Source organism: Orcinus orca, chromosome 11, assembly GCF_937001465.1.
Source record: "Orcinus orca chromosome 11, mOrcOrc1.1, whole genome shotgun sequence".
NCBI classification, from domain to species: domain Eukaryota; kingdom Metazoa; phylum Chordata; class Mammalia; order Artiodactyla; family Delphinidae; genus Orcinus; species Orcinus orca.
In genome coordinates, this window is record NC_064569.1 from 9,576,986 (window position 1) to 9,597,599 (window position 20,614).

A 20,614-nucleotide genomic window follows, 5' to 3' on the forward strand; every position below is an offset into this window, starting at 1 on the left:
AGAGTTTGGGCCTACAGCATCTCTCATCTGGGCTCCCAGTCAAATTTGTCCATCGCAGGAAAGACTGCAGACGGCAAGGTGGATGGAGCGCTCCAGAAGAACACCTTTATAAACGTCCACAGAAAGCCCTATTTCCAATATCCAATTCTGTTAACAAAGGGAGGAGAAATTTTAAAATTCCAAGGTACTTAGTTACTAATCTGATTCTGGCCTACATGTGGATATTCAATAAATACTTGTTAAATTAAACTGAGTCAAGGTTTTATTTATTCAACCTACTTAAAGCTTATGTAAACCCCTTGGAGATTTGTGTCAAGCTGTTAAGTTGGAAAACATATGAAAAGTAGTATTTTCAATAGACCAGCTTTCCTCTTAATGAGCTTTATGAGCTTAGGGTAAACCGGGGGGGAGGGGGAGTGGTTCCGGGCGAGGGGACGGGAAGGAGGAGGAAAGGAGAAAAGCCCGTTTCTGTCTCCTCTACATTTGCCTTCGTTGCTCTACTTATTAACCAGTTACTGCCCTCTAGCGTTCCCTGTATAAATTCTCACCTGAATTCCATTTTTGTCTTTAAAAACCCTGATGACACCAGGGACCAAACCTCTTGATTTGCAAATAAGCAAACTGAAGTCCAGAGAGATGAGATGTCGAACTGACCCAGGCTGTCTCCTGGATTCCCAGTTACCCCACTGTAACTTGTCCGGCAAACCCCCGTTACTCAAAACATTTCTCGGACACTGTAATAACTAATCAATAAAAATTACAGCATGCTAATCACTTAATAATACAGGCAGACCTCGGAGATATTGCAGGTTCGGTTCCAGACCACTGCAGTAAAGTGAATACGACAAGAAAGCGAGTCTCACGAATATTTTTGTTTCCCAGTACATATAAAAGTCATGTTTACACTGTCCTGTAGTATTAAGTGCAATAGCATTGCCTAAACAGAGTATATACCTTCATTTTAAAATATTGCTAAAAAAGGCTAACCATCATCTGCGCCTTCAGCAATTCCTAGTGGTAACATCAAAGACCATTGATTACAGATCCCCGGAACAAATAGAATAATGAAAAAGTTTGAAATATTGCAAGAATTACCAAAATGTGACACAGAGACATGAAGTGAGAAAATGCTGTAGAAAAATGGCGCCGATAGACCTGCTTGAGGCAGGGCTGCCACAAACCTTCAGTCTGTGAAAAATGCAGTATCTGTGAAGCATGATAAAGTGAAGCACAATAAAATGAGGTGCGCCTGTAATTTTACGTGCTGTCTATTATTCCCAATGTTATTCCAAACAAAGCCAAAATTGACTATTGGTCAAGTTTAGATAAGGACTTATAAATAATACTGTTATATTCTAAATTTACTTAAGTTTGGAAAATGCCTATATTACTTTTTTCTTTTTTGAAAAAATAGTTAACTAGAGCAGACCCAAAGTAGATGTGGCCATTTATCAGAACTTATCATCATCTCCATGCAGGCTAATATTCTGCTAGAATTCTCCCAAAGGAACCTCTTTTGCTCATTGATGGGATAAGGGGGGTTTGTCATTTTAACTTAGAACACATATTTTCATCATTTAATCATTTTGCTGGTGGGAATAAATTTAAAGTCATCCAGCTGGACGTGTCACTTGCAAAGAACATTAACTGAGTACCAAGAGATTTATTCAGATAGTTAATTGGAAGGAAATACATCTGGAATAAGTTTTATTGGAATTCATATAAAAAGGAAAGTAAATCCATTAGAATTAATACCATAAACAGTCGACTTTATCTGGAACCAGAAATATTAATGAATTGGAGCCTAGGAGTCCTAACCCTTTTTCCTTGTAAAAAGCCAGTCGTTTTCCAATTGATGTGGCAATTATTCTTTATTGCTTTAGGTAGAGCTTTGTTTTCAGCTAATATTTTAGAGACAGATCCTTCGAATCACCCAGTTTGTTTCTTTCCCCCGCTTCTTTTCGCAGAACAAGCAAAAAGAGAGCGGTAGGAGGCATCTCTGCCTGTCTTCAAAATACTTGAAAAATCCTGCGAAGGTGAGCAAATCAGCAGAACCTCGCTGCATAGGGGCTATTAGTAACTACATGAATAATGAGACATCTAGGGACCTCCCTGGCATCCCAGTGGTTAAGGCTCCCCACTTCCACTGTAGGGGGCACGGGTTCGATCCCTGGTCCTGGTCGGGGAACTAAGATCCCACATCCCACAGCCAAAAAAAAAAAAAAAGATGTCCTCCTTAGATGTCAACATAGATGCCATTGATCAAATAATCAAGCCTCGAGTAACGTTTCCTGTGGAGGGATTCTAAGAGCGTTCTGCCCAAGAGACCCAGGCCTATGGCGAGGAACAGGACCCCAAAGAGCACGGTCCCGACCAGGAGCCACCGTTCAAATGCGAGGCCCGGCTGCCTTTCTGGAGCACCGCTCAGGGAGGGCCCACCAGAGCTGGCCTTCCCATCTTCCCGGGAAGCTGTTGTTTTTGTAGTGGGAGAATTCACATTTGACAAAGGAAACGTAGCAGGGTCCCGGGCAGCCTCTGTGTTCCAAGTCAAGCTGGAAACGTCTCTAAAGGGCACCGTGTCTGGTGGGCCTTTTGAGTGTGTCGATGCCCTAAAGATGGAAGTCGGAACCTCAGTTGTGGTCGTGTTAGTGACCACGGCTACAGGTGGGGCAGAGGTGGCCCCCTGAGGCTGAGGAGTCGCAGAAGGTATCCCTGCAGCGTTGGCGGCAGGGAGAGACGCAGGCTTTGGAGTGGCCAGGATGGCGGGCAGAGCGGCAACTGCCACTGTACTGGGGAACACTGTCACATATTCAGGCAGCAGATGAGCTACTGTTTGTTCTGAGGAAGATGGTGACTTCTGCGAGTGGTCAGTTTCTTTATAAACAGTCCACTGTGGACTCGCCAGGTCAATCTTGAGTAGTTTCTCCGAGTGATCTGAGGATCCAAACTTCTGAGAAAATGAATCTCTCCATAAGACCGTGGGCTCTGAATCACCTGTGGGAGGAGGGGGCGTGGGAGTGATGGTGTGTGAAGACCTGCTGCGGAACAGAGACTCTTCCTGGGCTACCTCCTGGCTTGGCACATCAGTTCCCACCAAAGATGGAAAATCTGAAGACGGAAAGAAAATTTAAAAAAGACTTCCATGTTTCCATGCGAAGGGAGGTTAACAAGTACAAACGTTATCAGCTTGTTCAATAAGACCTCAAACTGTTGATTCTTGACATTTCATGGTGCAAAATGGAAAAATACGAATTGCTAAATCAGATCCTGATGACCCTGCCTCTCCCCCAGATGCTGTGGTTTATTTCTAGAGTGTTGGCCCAGAGGAGAAGAGAAATGTGCGGAGGAGCATCGGGCAAATGAAGGAAGAGGTGGGAGGGGACCAGCAGAGATGCTAAGAGGAGCACAGCATGGGCAGCAAGAGGTTTAGGAAGATGGGGACCCTTCAGGGGCCAAGGCCAGGGAAGGCAGCTGGGCTGGGATGATGTGGCAGGAAGAGGACTGGCAGAGAAAATGCTGGTGTGAGGCACAAGCTGTGTCAGCTGGGACTGCAGTGACAACTGGGAAGCAAGCAATCCCTAGGGGAGATATCACGGTGCGGGGGTAGCCCACAGGACGATGAGGAGAGGAGACAAAATCCCAGTGACTTGCCTTCCACAAGGAGGAGGAGGAGGAAGCTGGAGGGTCCCTGAAGCCAAGGCGGCAGCCCAAAGCTGATGACGTTTTTCAATGAAAAAAATGGGTTTCAGGGACTTCCCTGGTGGTCCAGCAGTTAAGACTGCGTGCTCCCAATGCAGGGGGCCCAGGGAACTAGATCCTGCATGCTGCAACTAAGAGCCTGCATTTTTATATTTTTAATAGTTATTTATTTATTTGGTTGCATCAGGTCTTCGTTGTGGCATGCGGGATCTTCCTTGCGGCATGTGGAATCTTTCGTTGTGGCACACAGGCTTCTTTCTAGCTGCGGCACATGAGCTCGAGAGCGCATGGACTCAGTAGCTGTGGCACGCGGGCTCGGTAGTTGTGGCACGTGGGCTCTAGAGCCCCACAGCACGTGGGATCTTAGTTCCCTGACCGAGGATCGAACCCGCATCCCCTGCATTGGAAGGTGGATTCTTTTTTATTTATTTATTTTATTGCGGTACGCGGGCCTCTCACTGTTGTGGCCTGTCCTGTTGCGGAGCACAGGCTCCGGACGCGCAGGCTCAGCGGCCATGGCTCACGGGCCCAGCTGCTCCGCGGCATGTGGGATCCTCCCGGACCGGGGCAGGAACTTGTGTCCCCTGCATCAGCAGGCGGACTCTCAACCACTGCACCACCAGGGAAGCCCATGGAAGGTGGATTCTTAACCACTGGACCATCAGGGAAGTCCCAATAAATAAATATTAAACAAAAAAACAACCAGCTTTCAGCACTGTACTCGGGGGAGGAAGGCGATCTGAGAGATTTTCTTTTGACCCTTGAAGATTAAAATATTAGAGCCAACAACTTAGGTTCTGAGGACCATGGACCAGTATTTGAAATCATTATGGCCACGTGGCTAGCATAAAGAGCAGAAAATCACAGAGTCCCAACTCCTGCTGAGGAGGAACCAGCCTCAGATCCTCCTCCTGTGTGAGAAAGTTTAGAGTTTTGCTCTTTGTCACACATGCCGTTTATCACAGCTCGAACTGAAAAGGCTGGTTAAAGCAATCCGGGACAGAGAAAGACCACTTGAATTGCTGTATCACTCTGCTACTTGGCTAATCATTTCACTTAAATTAGAACGGCAGAAACACAAGGAAGGAAGCAACGGTGATTCTCCCCTCTTCTCTTTTCCGTCTTCTATTTCAACTCCCCTCAATACCAGTTTCTAAACTAGACCTCACTCTCCGCTCTGCTAACAAAGAGATCCAGAGGCAACTTCAGATTTGTGACATCTTTGACTCCTCTCTAAGCTTCACACTACTCAGAGGTCCTTTAGAACTGTCACTTAGTAATCCGTCTAGGACAGGGGTCAGCAAATGATGGCCACTTATCTTCATATGGCTTGCGAGCTAAGAATGGTTTCTACATTCTTAAATGATTGAAAAAAATCAAGAAGGATAATATTTTGTAACACGTGAAAATTATATGAAATTCACATTTCAGTGTCCATAAATAAAGTTTAATTGGCATACAAGCATGCCCATCTGTTTACATATTGTCTGTGGCCGCTTCTACTACAAGGACAGAAGTGAGGAGGTCTGACAGATTGCATGTGGCCCACTAAGTCTAACAGACTTGCCTGAAAAGCCTAAAATACTTATTATTTGGCCCTCGACAGAAAAAGTTTGTGGATACCTGCTCTAGGACACTCTAAAATAGAATTTGGATGCCTGAAATTCCTCCAACAATGCTGAAGAGTTTCTGCTGCAGGTGATATCACATTCACAGGCATAGTGTCACCACGAGATAAACAGCACCTGTATTTTTAGGTCGTGTCAGATATTTTTAAAAAGAGCAGGACTCATCATATTTCATTTTAAAGTTTAAAAAGACGGCTAAATAAATGCTCTGTGATATGTGTGAACTCAAAACTTAAAATAAGGCCATTGACAAGAATGACCAAAACAGCTGTTTTCTTTCTCAAGAATACAAGGTCATAAATAAAGCAAAGCTAGGGCTATTCCCATTTCTTGATAAGATTCATCTATTGGCAAAGATCCTAGAACCACACAGGGATTCTCCACACCTGCTCCCACTGATGTTTGCCTTTGGGGTGTGGTGTTTTCTCTCAGTCACGTAGCCATGAGCTACAGAAGGAGCTGGGAAATGTGTCCTCAACTGCTTTTTTGACTTTCATTGTCAAGTGACTTAACTAGATAAAAAAAGTTAGGGACTGCCTATTAACTTGGCAACCAGCTGAGCAAATAGACTTTCAATTTATTCTATTTCTGAATTCCCCTATTCTAGTCCTTGGAGGAATGACAGACCACCAAGCTCCAAAAACAAACAAACATTAAATAATGCCAAGCTGCAATGGTTTTACAGAATGAAGAGAGCACACTGTTATCTTTCAAACTTTCAGTCTGTAAATATTCGTCAGTTACAGGAACTAGAGTTCATCTGAAAACAAACCACCAAACTTATATCTACTGAATTTCACTCTGACCAGGAGGCAGATATTTATTTTTATGGGGCAATCTCAGTCCATCAACACGGGCAGATTCATAAATAGAATTACAAACACAATTTGTAAACATCTGTAGATACAGACAGCCTGCTGCACACAAGTCCGGGGTTGGTGCCACTTTGCCCCTAGATAGCCACCGGCTCTGGGCTGATGGTGCCCCCTGGTGGCTGACACAGGAATTGTTCGATTCTAATTCCACTTCATTCACCCTTCACACTTGCCCTTAAAAGGTTTAGGCACAAGCCAAGTTCACTTTTCTCCCACTTACACTGGAGAAAATGGAATCTTTACCACATACTCCCTCTTTATACATGCATTATAAAATCAGTAACATGACAGAAGTATTATGAAAGTTATAAAACAAATTCAACGATAATTTCTATCATGTCCCAGCAACTATTAACATTTATGCACACCTTAAACTTTTTTTTCATGTAATTTAAAAACTGGGTGTTTTTCACCTGAAATTTAGGTGACATTTTATTTCTACATCTCAAACTTATTTTTTAACATCTGCATTGTATTCCCTCAGGGGGATCCATTATACTTTATACCCAACCATTCCCTAGCATTTGGACATTTAAGCTGTAGAAACTTTTAAACTAATTTCCTTTAAACTAATTCAAAAAGTGCTGTTTTCACTTTTTAAGCTAATTACGTGATAAACAGTTTCACAACAACAGCTTTTTCTTTGGTATAGATTTTTATGGAAGTCGAATGACTAGATTCAATTACCTATAATTTCTTTAATATTCTGCTTTAATTGTGAAATAGCTGATAGACATAGGGAATACACACTGACAGTGGAAGAAAGGACACAATGAAGAAGAGGCAGTGAGAAGGGATCAGAAAGGCAGATGTGATGGTCCAACTTCCACCTGATGGGAGCTCTTGAAGGAGAAAAATAAACATTCCAATTAGTGTCTTGAGCCCTGACCTCACTGGAAACTCAGGCTGCTGGATACCATCCCTGGGTGTCCAACAGGCTCTGCCACGTTCCAGGTGATGAAATAAAAAGAGGACAGGCTTCCCTGGTGGCGCAGTGGTTGAGAGTCCGCCTGCCGATGCAGGGGACAGGGGTTCGTGCCCCGGTCCGGGAAGATCCCACATGCCGCGGAGCGGCTGGGCCCGTGAGCCACGGCCGCTGAGTCTGCGCGTCTGGAGCCTGTGCTCCGCAATGGGAGAGGACACAACAGTGAGAGGCCCGCGTACCGCAAAAAAAAAAAAAAAAAAAAGAGGACAAGCAAGAAGCCATATCCGCACAACACTGTAGGTCCCGGTGTTTTTAGCCAAGATTATATATAGACGTAAAGGAGGCGAACAGTCAGGGGCAACTGCCCTGGCCAGTGTGAAGCCCAGAAGGGGCAGGGAGACAAGATACTTTCCACCCAAGGTAAGATCCTGGCTGCTCTGAGGGGCCTAATTTGTTCTGTGCCGTAGTCTTTCTAAAAAAATTATTCTTTTTAACAACTGTGGTAAAATATACTACATACAATGTACCACTTTAACCCGTTTTTAAGAGTATAGTTCCGTGGCATTGAGTTTGTGCAACCCTCACCATCAACCACCTCCAGAATTTTTCATCAGGCAAAAGTGAAACTTTGTACCTTATCTGCCAATCTGTTTAGACTTGAGCTTCTACCACTATGTAGGAAGAATTTACACAAGCAATCTGTGCTTTACGCTGTTTAAGGGAATGTTTGACACATCAGGTTTTCCTGCTTCATGAACGAAACTCAGACACAGCCTCACTCAGGGGACAAAGCAGAGTCAGTGTCCGGATGCCCTGGGCAGCATCCTTCCCCAGAGAACCCTGACTGCACTCTCCCTCCCAACCGCAATTCCACTTCCCCGGCTCAGTAGACGGCACCGCCACCCATCCAGACGCTCGAGCCCAGGACTAGGACTCCGTTTCACTCTTCGCTCTTCCTCATTCCCCACATCCACACCACCAGCAAGCCCTGTCAATGCTATCGCTGAAATGGCTCATGTGTTTACTTCCCTCCATCTCTTTCACCGTCTCCCTGGTCCCCAAGGCCACGGCCCTTCACTCGGATCTCGTCCCAGCCTCCTACCCAGTTTTCCCACATGCCCTCTTGCTGCTGCGCCATTGTCCATTCCCAATAGAGCGGTCACAGTGAGCTTTGAGAAATCACCTTTAAAACAGCTCGTTATACATGCCTGCTGAAAACCTTCCAATGGCTTTCCATCATGCACCGAAAGTAAAAACTCCCTACCCTACAGAGCTTGACGGGATGGCCCCACCTTCCTTCCTTCTTGCATATCACTCCTTCCATGGTTCACTATGAGTCAGCTGCTGAGACTGGGGCGTTTGAACAAACACTCCCAAACCATTCTGCCTTAGGATATTAGAATAGGCTGTTTCCTCTGCCTGGAAGGTCTTTCTACAATCTTCTCACATCTGGCTCCTCCGTTTTCAGATCTCAGTTTAGGGGTTACATCTTCACAGACGCTTCCCCTGATCGCCTAATCCAGCCGGTCCACTCAGTGACTATCTTTTTTTTTTTTTTGGCTGTGCTGTGTGGTATGCAGGATCTTAGTTCCCCGAACAGGGATCGAATCTGCATGCCCTGCAATGGAAGCGAGGAGTCTTAACCACTGGACCGCCAGGGAAGTCCCTCTGTGATTATCTATCACGTTGTCTTAACTCAATTATCTGCATAGCTCTTATGACTATTTTTTAAATGGGAATTTTATGTTTTAATTTTCTCTGCTTTGAAAATATATTCTTATATAAAGGCCATGTTTCATTTTATTATGATCACTGTTATTTTTTTTATTTAAATTTTTTTATTGAAGTACAGTTGATTTACAATGCTGTGTTAATTTCTGCTGTACGGCAAAGTGATTCAGTTTACATATATACTTTTTTTTGTTAAGGGTAACCAACCACCTTTTTTTAAAAATTAATTTATTTAATTAATTTATTTATTTTTGGCTATGTTGGGTCTTTGTTGCTGCCCGCGGGCTTTCTCTAATTGCGGCGAGGGGGGGCTACTCTTCACTGTGGTGCGCAGGTTTCTCATTGCGGTGGCTTCTTGCTGCAGAGCACGGGCTCTAGGTGCACAGGCTTCAGTAGCTGCGGCACGGAGGCTCAGTAGTTGTGGCTCACGGGATCTAGAGCACAGGCTCAGTAATTGTGGCACACGGGCTTAGTTGCTCCGCGGCATGTGGGATCTTCCCGGACCAGGGCTCGTATCTGTGTCCCCTGCATTGGCAGGCAGATTCTTAACCACTGTGCCACCAGGAAGCCCTTTCATAGGATACTGAATATAGTTCCCTGTGCTATACACTAGGACCTTGTTGTTTATCCATTCTATATATAAAAGCTTACATCTGCTAACCCCAGCTTCCCACATTCCATTCCTCCTCAACCCCCTACCCCTGGGCAACCACAAGTCTGTTCTCTATGTCTGTTCTCTATGTCCATGGTGACTATTTTTCTTGATTATTTATTTATTAAGGTTATTGTCTCTCTCTCCTAAAATATTAGTTCCATAAATGAGAACCTTGTTTTTCATGTTTAGTGTCGTATCTTTCTATCCTTAAGGCGTAAAAAGTGCTTGGCACATAGAAGATGCTAAATAAAATTTGTTTCTTATTGAATAAATGCAGGGAATATTATTAATACCTAAGGGTGTAAGGACAAAAACTTTATAAAACTGAAATAAAAGTAAACTTCATACTTGAAAGCATTTCATCCTGAAAAATTAACAAGCCAAAATCTCACCAAGGCATATCCAAATAATTATATTATTTTTACTTGTTTATTTTCTGTATTCTGAGCAAATATGTCATTTCCAAATGTGGAGACTCTGTTTCCAATGCCTTGCACAGAATTTGGCATGTAGCTTTTTCTCAAAAACTTCTTTTTTTTGGCGGTACGCGGGCCTCTCACCATTGTGGCCTCTCCCGTTGCGGAGCACAGGCTCCAGATGCGCAGGCTCAGCGGCCATGGCTCACGGGCCCAGCCGCTCTGCAGCATGTGGGATCTTCCCGGACCGGGGCACGAACCCCTGTCCCCTGCATCGGCAGGCGGACTCCCAACCACTGCACCACCAGGGAAGCCCCTCAAAAACTTCTTAAATGAGCTTCCTTCCAGGTCTGGATAATAAAATCCAGTGAGTTTGATTTCAGAGAATGTGATTACAAAATAATTGGAACCTAATGTACCAGAATTTTATATACTGTATTTACATCGTCTTAACCCTTTCAAAATAGTCACCCCTGGAGACCTGTACACTTATTCCAGTGTTGCTAACACAGTTCTAAAGATGTGTTTCAAAATGTTTACATGAAAGATCTGTGTGTCTTTTACCTTAAGAAGGTAAAAACAAAAACAAAACAAAATACTATCATTCATAGGTATTAAATACTTTAACTGGAAAAAGAAAGATGTTTGGTTGAATCAACTGAATTTTAAATCATGAGATTTTTTCTGATGTGCCTCTATATTTGTGATCCCTTTTGGCAGTTCTTCTTAAACGCTTGCAGAAAACCTTTCTACATGAATCATATCCTTAAATCATTCCAATCACAGAAGACAAAGAACAATGTTTTTATTACCTCTGATTATCCTGTAACTCATAAGTCCCTTTGCTGGTTTCAGGGGACAGGCTTCCTCACTGGGACAGAAGAACAGGTAGCAGTTGGGTAGTTTAGCTGTTTTTCGAGTGTCGAAGATCATCAAGTTACATGCTTTGTCCCCTGCAATGAAAGGTTTCATAAGCATTATTCTGAAATAGGATCTTCCAGAGAATACGGCAAGCAGGAACACATTTATTCTAGTGGCCAACACAAAAACCTTTGTTCATTGCCTGCTGGCCGCTGAGTCATTTCCTTTTCCTTAGTTTAGGCACTGAAAGCAATTTTTAAAGACCCTGGGTTTAAAAATCAGAATGAAGGTAATTTTGGCGAAACGTTTTTAATAGTACATGTCATTCTTTAGAGAGAAGCCTTCCGTTTGCTAAAATATTTATCAAAACATACATAGAAATACTGAGTCTACAACTCACTACTGAGTCCGACCTTAGGAAATGGATCTAACCCTAATGACTGGAGGTACGTCTCGCATCCTGAAGGCATCTTAGATGCCTACGAAGCCATCAGTCTGGTTTTCTTGGTGTGGGGCGAGGGGAGGGTGGTGGGCAGGGAGGGTCAGTAAATTCAGCCTTATACATACCATGCCTCCTTCCACAATGGAGCTGCACAGCATACGGAATGCAAAGTCTATTTTTTACTTTTATCAGTACCATTCTTCTTTGGGTTCTTCAAATTTCTGCTCTTATCATTTTTGTTTGTCTCCCAATCAGGCAGCGGTCAGGGATCACCCTTGACTCTCCCAGTGGGAAATAAGACTGAGTTCGTTTCTGCAGGGGTTTTATCCTATCATGTCTCCATTAGCCAGGTAACAAGAAAGGTACTCTGGTTACTTTGGCTTTCCCTATCACCCACGATGTGATAATTCTACAAACCATTTTGGGGGGCACTTAGGTAAAGGGGAGGGTCCATAGGGTCCAAGTTGTACACAAAATTTTGTGTCCTTTGTATTTGTGGGTATTTTTCTAGAGTCTGTGGCTGTAGGCAAATTATCAAAGTGCTTTTTTGGAACCCTAAACAGTCAAAAACCAACACTCAGTAAAAGAGGGAAAAGCCTGAGATCCATTAACTGAGACCCACAAGTATCTCTGCTTACAGTAAAGCAGTAACAGTACTTTTGCTTGTAGAATAAAGCCGCAAACCCTCATTTCTTACTAAACACCTATCACGGAACTGAAGAGAAATGCAAGGTTTCCTATGTTGCCAGGATATGCCCACATGGCACTCAGTCCTATTTGCACTCAGTCCTATTTCTATTCCACATATATGTTGATATCAACATTTAAAGAAAAACTAGAAATTTAAATGAGATCTCTATGACTTCCATAAATTACTTCTCTATGAAGAGTGTCCAAAAGCACACAGCTCAATTTGAGAAGATCATTGAAGTATTTGTTTCCTCATGACAGCAAATACCTGGTGTCATTTCTACCCAAATTCTCTAGTTCTCTGATTCTCTAACACCAACAGGGTGTCTTACAATTCAATTCGATTCTAATACTAACCGCCTGGAGTGAGTGTCAGACCCCACCGGTCTAGGGCTCAGTCCCAACAGACTGTCCCCACCCAGAGGCCAGTCACAGTATCAGGTCCCCAGGTCACTGACACATACGGCAAACTTGGCTATCACCCTCCCCCCACCCCAGGTTCCATAACTTGCTAGAACGACTCGCAGAACTCAGGAAAATGCAATACTTACTGTTATAGTTTATTACAAAGGATACAAATGAACAGCCCGATGAAGAGGTACATAGGGCGAGGTCTGGAAGGGTCCCAAGTGCAAGAGCCTCCGTCCCTGTGGAGTTGGGGTGCCTCCCGGCACGTGGATGTGTTTACCAACTTGGAAGCTCCCTGAACCCATTGTTTAGGGGCTTTCATGGCAGTTTTATTACGTAGACATAATTGATTAAGTCATTGGCCACTGGCGACTGAATTCAATCTCCACCCCCTTTCCCCCTACCTGGAGGTGGGTGGAGGAGACTGAAAGTTCCAAGCTTCTAAGCAAAGCTTGGTCTTTCTGGCAACTAGCAGCCATCCTGGCGCGATTGAGGGTCCCACCAAGAGTCACCTCGTGAGCATAAGCTCAGGTATGATTGAATGGGGCTCATTATGAATAACAGAAGAAGCTCCTATGCTCAGAAAATTCCCAGGGTTTTAGGACCTCTGTGCCAGGGAATGTGTATTTATCTTATTACGCCACAATCGTTATAGAATGAAATGGAAATAAAGATCTAAGAGAAAACATGTGATTTAGTCAGCTGATAAATCAAGTAAGGATCACGAGTCCAGTGCTCACTAGTTCTTCTAGGGTCCTTGATGACAAGGTCTTTTCCATCTTATTCACTGTTTTATCTCCAGCACGTACCAAGGCATTAGGTGCTCAATAAACTTATGTGGTTTTTTTTTGTTTGTTTATTAGATATATACTTCTGTTTTCAGGTCATAGGTTTGGAGCCTGAAATATGCAAGGGCATGGTTCAAACCTGTGGGGCTCAGTTTCCTTCTGTGTCATGGAATGGGTCATTCTAAACCCCTTCCCATGCCTCTTAGATTCCTAGAAGCTGCAATTAGTGGCCAGTGGCTTCCTGACTCACCTGTGCCACCAGCTCCAGGGAAGGGAGATAAAACAGAAATTTTGTGCTTCTACTTAAAACTCAAATGCTGATTCTCCTATGGGATGACTTTAGAATTTTATTTTTTGTCTCAACTCCCTTTCTGTTTAAACGTTCTTTCTAATATCACACTGTATTCCAATATTCCATGATGATGGAAGCCAAGCATTTAAATAGGACTTCTGTTTTCAATATCCCAGATGCCTGTTAGAACACAACACCAGTGGTTTTCAACCCTTTTTCTACCCACATATCTGAGTGATATATATACACTCATCAGTAACTTTGGCTCAGCTTAGGGAGGGGAGAGCACACCATGGAACATTCCCTAGTGATGTTGCCACCCACTTTTCTACCCCATTGAGAATCACCAGTACAAACCATTCAGCCTCATCAACCAGCTACTTACGTCACAAAACACATGGAATAAAGAGTTGCCAGGCATTATTACTTACCTGATATGTTTTTTGTTGAGCAGCAAGAATTAACGCAGTCTTCTTGAGTTAATGTGTGTATGGGCTCATTGCCTCTGATTCCCTTGGAAAGGGATGACTGGATGTCAATGACCATATCTTCTAGACTCTTGGTGGGGCAGTTCTGACTGGTGGACAGCCTTAGCGTCAGGAAACAAATTATTACACGAGTGTGAGTCAAGCTCCATTCCTCCCGGAAGAACATTTTAAATTTCAGGTTAGTCTTGGTCTCCAAAGGTCGGATAACTCTCCCTCTGGCCTGAGTTTGCTTCAAGAAGATTGGACAGATGACGGAATTTCTCTCTGGCACAAAAATAGACAATCATCAATGAGTTTTGTTTCTTTGAACAAACCTAGAGAAGATACATTTCATTTCCTTCAAGTCAATATACACAACTCACAATTCATAGAAGGACAGGAATAAACAAGTATTTTTTATCTGTTTCACTTTGACTAGATTTCAGACAACCTTTCATTAAAAACTTGGCAGAAAGCTAGGAAGCACACACACATACACTCTCCCATCAATGCTTAAAATCTGACAAGTATCTATGAAAGAAGAGGTCGTCTGCTTTTCAGTTTTAGAATCTTTCCTCTTCTTGGCTCTCCTAAGCAGGAGGGGAAAGGACACAAAATCTGTGGTCATTGGTCATTGATGAAGCAGTGATCATCGCTTTGGACGTATTTTCTTTCTCAGTAATAACAATTAGCATTTTTAAATGACCTACTGAGTGGTAGGCAATGCGCTAAGAAAATTACATACATTGTCCTTCTAGGAATTAGCCCATCAACAGGGGGAATATTCTGGCTCAGTTGAAGGAAACTGTAGGGGCAAGTGTTCTTTCTGACATCCCTAAAAACACAAAAGTCATAATACATATAATGCCAACTCCATTGGTGAGCTGGTTCTTCCAGAAAAAAAAATGTGAAACTGGCAAGGCTATACCAGAAAATATCCTCATTTCCAGAATACAAATTGTTCACTAAATGATAGCCTAGCTCAGAATTACCGCTTCTTTAATTTTTTTTTTGGTTATGAACCCTTTGGTACTCTGGTGATGCTTAGGCTCTCTTCTGACATGTTTTAAAATATATAAAAGACATGTTGTTAAATGTATAAAATGAAATATATAGGATTACAAAGGAAGATAGTTATATTGAAATATAATTACTGAAAAGTTTTTTAAATGTGCCTGTAAGACTCTGATGAAAGATATCAAAGAAGATCTAAATAAATGGAGAGATATTCCGTGTTCCTCAATAGGACTACTCAATATTGCTAAGATGTCAGTTCTTCCCAACTTGATCTACAGATTCAATGCAATTCCAATCAAGACCTCAGCAAGTTATTTTATAGACCTCAAAAAACCAATTTTTTTTTTTTTTTTTTTTTTTTTTGCGGTACGCGGGCCTCTCACTGCTGTGGCCTCTCCCGCCGCGGAGCACAGGCTCTGGACGCGCAGGCTCAGCAGCCACGGCTCACGGGCGCAGCCGCCCCGCGGCACGTGGGATCCTCCCGGACCGGGGCACGAACCCGCGCCCCCTGTATCGGCAGGCAGACTCTCAACCACTGCACCACCAGGGAAGCCCTCAACAAAACAATTTTAAAGTTTACATGGAAATACAAAAAGGCCCCGAAGAGTCAACACAATACTGAAGAAGAACAAAGGTGGAGGACTGACACTACCTGACTTCAATACTTACCAGAAATCACTGCTAATCAAGACAATAGTACTGACAAAAGAACAGACAAATAGATCAATGGAACAGAATAAGGAGCCCAGAAATAGACCCACACAAATACAGCCAACTTATCTTTGACAAAGGAGCAATGGCAATTCAATGGAGAAAGGATATTCTTCTCAAAAATGGTGCTGGACAACTGGACGACCACATGCAAAAAAAATCTAGACTCTGACCTTACATCTTTCACAAAAATTAACTCATAATGGATCATAGACCTAAATGTAAAATGCACAACTATAAAACTCCTATGTAACATAGAATAAAGTCTCTGTGACCTTAGGTGAGTTTCTAGATAACAACACCAAAAGCACAATCCATGAAAGAAAAAATTGATAGGTTGGATTCCATTAAAATTAAAAACTTCTGCTCTGTGCAAGACACTGTTAAGAGAATGAAAAACCAAGCCACAGACTGGGAGAAGGTATTTGCAAAACACATATTTGATAAATAACTGGTAGCTAAAATATACAAAGAACTCTTAAAGCTTACCAAAAAGAAAACAAACAATCCAATTTAAAGTGAGCAAAAGACCTGAACAGACACCTCACCAAAGAAGCATAGGAAAAGGTGCTCAATATCATTGTCATTAGGAAATTGCAAATTAAAACAACAATGAGATGCCACTACACACCTATCAGAATGGCTAAAATCCAAAAAACTGACAATACTAAATCCTGACAAAAACCTGCATACAAATATTTATAGCACTTTATTCATAATTGCCAAAAAACTGGAAGCAACTAAGATGTCCCTCAATAGGTGAAGGGATAAACAAACTGATATATCCACACAATAGAATATTTTTCAGCAGTAAAAAGAAATGAGCTATCAAGCCACAGAAAGAGTAACCTTAACTGCATATCGCTAAGTGAAAGCTGGTGTGAAAGGTATGATTCCAACTCTAGGACATTCTGGAAAAGGCAAAACCACATCGACAGTAAAACGTCAGTGGTTGTCTGGAGGAAAGGGAAGGGCTGAATGGGTGGAGCACAGGGGATTTTTAGGACAGTGAAGCTATTCTATATGATGCTGTAATGATGTACATGCCATTACATTTGTCAAAACCTATAGAACTGTAGACATAAGAGTGCATCCTAATATAAATAGGTAGACTTTGGTCAGTAAAAAAAAAAAAATCAAAACAGTTTTTTAGAAAAACAGTATATGGTAATACAGCACAAGTCTATACCTTCCTTGCTAACTGTTATGTCCAACTTTCTAAAACAGTAAAATGAAAATAACATTTATGGTTCTCTATGCTAAGCACTTTACATATATTATGTCATTTAATCCTTCCAAGAATCCTATAAGCTAGATCCCATTACCTCCATTTTCAGTTAAAATAAGAACAACCGTGTGATAAATAACAGATGGTAGGTCTAATCATTGCCATAATTTTGAAGTAGTGTTGAATGTAATGATTTTGATATATATACAGTAAGTAACATGACATGGAAATATCTATGATTTCTACCGGTGGCAAATCAGAGCTACCCTACCACTAATACTACTGCGGCTTTTGCCTACATGCCTCTTAAAGGAAATACTATATTACATTTAGAGGTTAGTAAAATAAACTTTTCCACCCAAGTTCACAGACTTTCTGAATACTGTCCATGGACTCCCCAGGTTAAGAATCCTGGCACAAGTTACTTTTTATGCTGCCACACTTTACAAGTCACTGGAGAAAACAAATCAGGAACAAAAAAAGAAAAACCAGGCCAACACTCTACTTTGAATGGATTCTAAGAATCTCTCCTCAACCTGCTGCAAAGAAACCTGAACTGTGCCAGGGGATGTAGGGGAGGAGCTGTGCTTTCAGTACCAGCATCTTTATTGCTCCTGGATCACAAGCAATACTAAACAGCTTATCTCATTAATGATACCAAACAATTATTAGGTAAATTAGTTCTTCTAATACATTATTATTTAGGCCTTAAAGGTCCAAATATGAATAGATTTTTAAAACGTGGCAAATACATAAAATGGAATATTATTTAGCTACAAAAAGGAATGAAATTCTCATACATGCTACAATCTTGAAATCATTATGCTAAGTGAAATAAACTGGATACAAGAGAACAAATATCGTATGATTGCACTTATATCAAGTATCTAGAATAGGCAAATTCACAGAGATAAAAAGTAGAATTGAAGTTACTAGAGGTTGGTGGAGGAGGGAATGGGGAGTTACTGTTTAATGGGTACAGAGTTTTCCTATCTGGGATGCCAAAAATGTCCTGAAAATGGACAGTAGTGATGGTTACCCAATAATGTGAACGCACTTAATGACACTAAATGGTACACTTAAAATGATCAAAATAATACATTTTGTTACAGTATGTCTATTTTACCACAATAAAGAGCTCAAAACAAGCTTACAATTTAAAAAAAAAAAGGTTCAAAGTGAAGTTGAACCCTGTTGAAATAGAGTGGGAAAAGGATACAGGTGGGAAGGAGACGATGCACCTGTGCTTTCATGCCTGCGACTAGAGTTACCGGATCGTACCGGCAATCAATCAAATATTGGAAATCATTTTTCTCACAGCATAATCTAACTTAATTTATCGAGGTGTTTATAACTGTGTATAAACACACACTCTACAGAGTATTAGACAATTAGCGGGTTCGATAAATACAGGATACAAATCATACAAAAAAAAAATGGGAAATCTGCCGTTTGAGGAAGGGTACGTGGCTCACTAAACCATTCTTCTAACCCTGCTGCTGGCTTGCCTAAAGACCCTCTCCGGGATACGGGGGCCACCAGCATCCGGCTCAGCCAGTTCTTCGAGCTCCCGGAGGGGCGGAGGACGCTCGCCCCGGGAAAGGGCGGCGGGCGTCGCTGCCCCCGCAGGTGGCGATACTGCCCGCGGGGGCTGGAGGGGAGGATGGAGAGCCTTTACCTGGAGACCGGAGGACCGGGCCCTGCTGCCCTCCCGGTGCAGGCCAGCCCAGCGCGCTCGGGGAAGCAGCGGCGGATCCGCGAGGGGCTCGGTGAGGACGCCCAGCAGGCTCCGCAGCTCCCGCCCAGCCCTGGGTTTGCGATTCACGAGTTCCTGCTTCCGTTGCGGCGGCCCAAAGTTTGCCAGAGGTGGAAGGGCACGTTCCCGCCCTGCAACGCGGTGCTGCTTCCCAGCAACCTGGAGCAGGCCCCCTGGGCACCGGGGAGAGCCGGGAGCCCCTCCCCGGGTCCCCAGGCTCCCCACTCACCCACCCCCGGCCCGCATAGCCGCTGTGCGCGCTGCCAGGGCGGGGGCGCCACCCTCGTGGGTGCCTGAGGGTCTGCAGCTGCGCCTTCTCGCTTCCTGGAGACCAGAGAACAGGCAAATACCCACGATGAAAGTCAAACAGTACACAAGTGTACACTGTACAGGCATACCTCCGTTTGCACTTAGCAGAGACTGCTTTTTTTTGTTTTTTTTTCCCAACAAATTTAAGGTTTGTGGCAATCCTTCCTGGAGCAAGTCTATTGGTACTGATTTCGGAGAGGCAGCAGTGAGTGGTGGCATGAAGCGAGATCTTAATTCCCTGCCCAGGAACTGAACCTGGGCAGCCTGGATGAAAACCAGGAATCCCAGCCACCACACCCCCTGGCTCTTGCCCCAGTGAAAAATGCATTTCTCATGGAGACAAAAACTGTAAAAACAGGTACAAAGTTTATTATTGGGGACACAGCACAACAAGTGGGAGAGCAGACAGAAACATTTGTTTAGTTGAGGTAGAAGCAAAGCAGAGATGCACACCCGGAGAGAAAGGATGGAGGCGCCCTCCCTAGCGCGGAGGAGCACGAGAAAGAGGCTGTTAGGTCATTTATACAGGGCAGTTCTTCCGGGTCTTTGGTTACCTTTGGCCAATTATCTGGTTTCTTTTTCCGCCTGCCCTGCCCTAAGACCCTCCCCAACACGCATGCGCAACTTTTTCCAAGCTAGATTACAGCCCAGAGGCCTGTGGGACGGCCTTAGCATCACATATTACGGGGTGGCGCCCCCTCCTTTTTGACCCCCAAGGAGCCTTTCTGTGCATGTGCAATGTTTCCCTTGCCCCAAGGATGGGAGATGTATGACCTCTTGATCTTTTAACAGTGTTTAGTCCCACTCTGTCACTGCCATAAAAATGTCCAATGTCCGGTTATTTACTCTATTTCTGTTGCTGGTTTTTACATCGAGGTGCAGATCTCGAAATATAGACAGGACTCCGGTTCATAAATATGTAGTCCTGTAGCCCATTTCTCTCTTGCTTCAGGAAATGTAAACAGGGGGTTGGTAATGAATGTCCAGCCTGGAGCCCATCTCCTTCTCACCCCAGGAAGTGTGAACAGGATGCCAGTTGTAAATGTCTAGCCTAGAGCCCATCTATCTCCTACCTCGGTGCCATGTCTCCAACAGCATTTGCTCGTTTTTTCATTATTATTATATTTATTATGATGGTGATTTGTGATCAATGATCTTTGATGTTACTACTATGACTTGCTAAAGGTTAGGATGATAGCTAGCATTTTTTAGCAATATTTTAACATTAAGGTATGTACTTTGTTTTTTAGACATAATGCTATTGCACACTTAATAGACTACAGAACAGTGTAAGCATAACTTTTATATGCACTGGAAAACCAAAACATTTGTGCGACTTTATTGCAATATTTGCTTTATCTGGAACTGAACCCTGCTATCTCCCAGATATGCCTGTACAATGAAAACCCTGCCTCTCACCCCTGTGTCCCAATCTAGTTCTCCTCCCCAGAGGCAACCACTGATCACAGTTTCTTCACGTTCAAGAGTTTATAGTGCCTGAGCTTCCCTGGTGGCGCAGCGGTTAAGAATCCACCTGCCAATGCAGGGAACACGGGTTTGAGCCCTGGTCCGGGAAGATCCCACATGCCTTGGAGCAACTAAGCCCGTGAGCCACAACTACTGAAGCCTGCGCGCCTAGAACCTGTGCTCCACAACAAGAGACGCCACCGCAACGAGCAGCCAGCGCACAGCAACGAAGAGTAGCCCCCGCTTGCT

At 43.3% G+C, this 20,614-nt stretch overlaps 1 protein-coding gene across 1 annotated transcript; it reads right to left on the reverse strand.

Moving 5' to 3' along the window:
- Positions 1-1,648: 1,648 nt before the first annotated feature.
- On the reverse strand, positions 1,649-18,771 carry MANSC1 (MANSC domain containing 1). The gene is made up of 4 exons (XM_004281141.4): positions 18,512-18,771; positions 13,842-14,162; positions 10,742-10,882; positions 1,649-3,108 (listed from the first exon to the last, which is right to left on the reverse strand). The coding sequence occupies exons 2-4, from the start codon at positions 14,062-14,064 to the stop codon at positions 2,237-2,239; spliced, it is 1,236 nt and encodes a 411-aa protein (XP_004281189.1). The 5' UTR covers positions 14,065-14,162; positions 18,512-18,771; the 3' UTR covers positions 1,649-2,236.
- Positions 18,772-20,614: the final 1,843 nt, after the last annotated feature.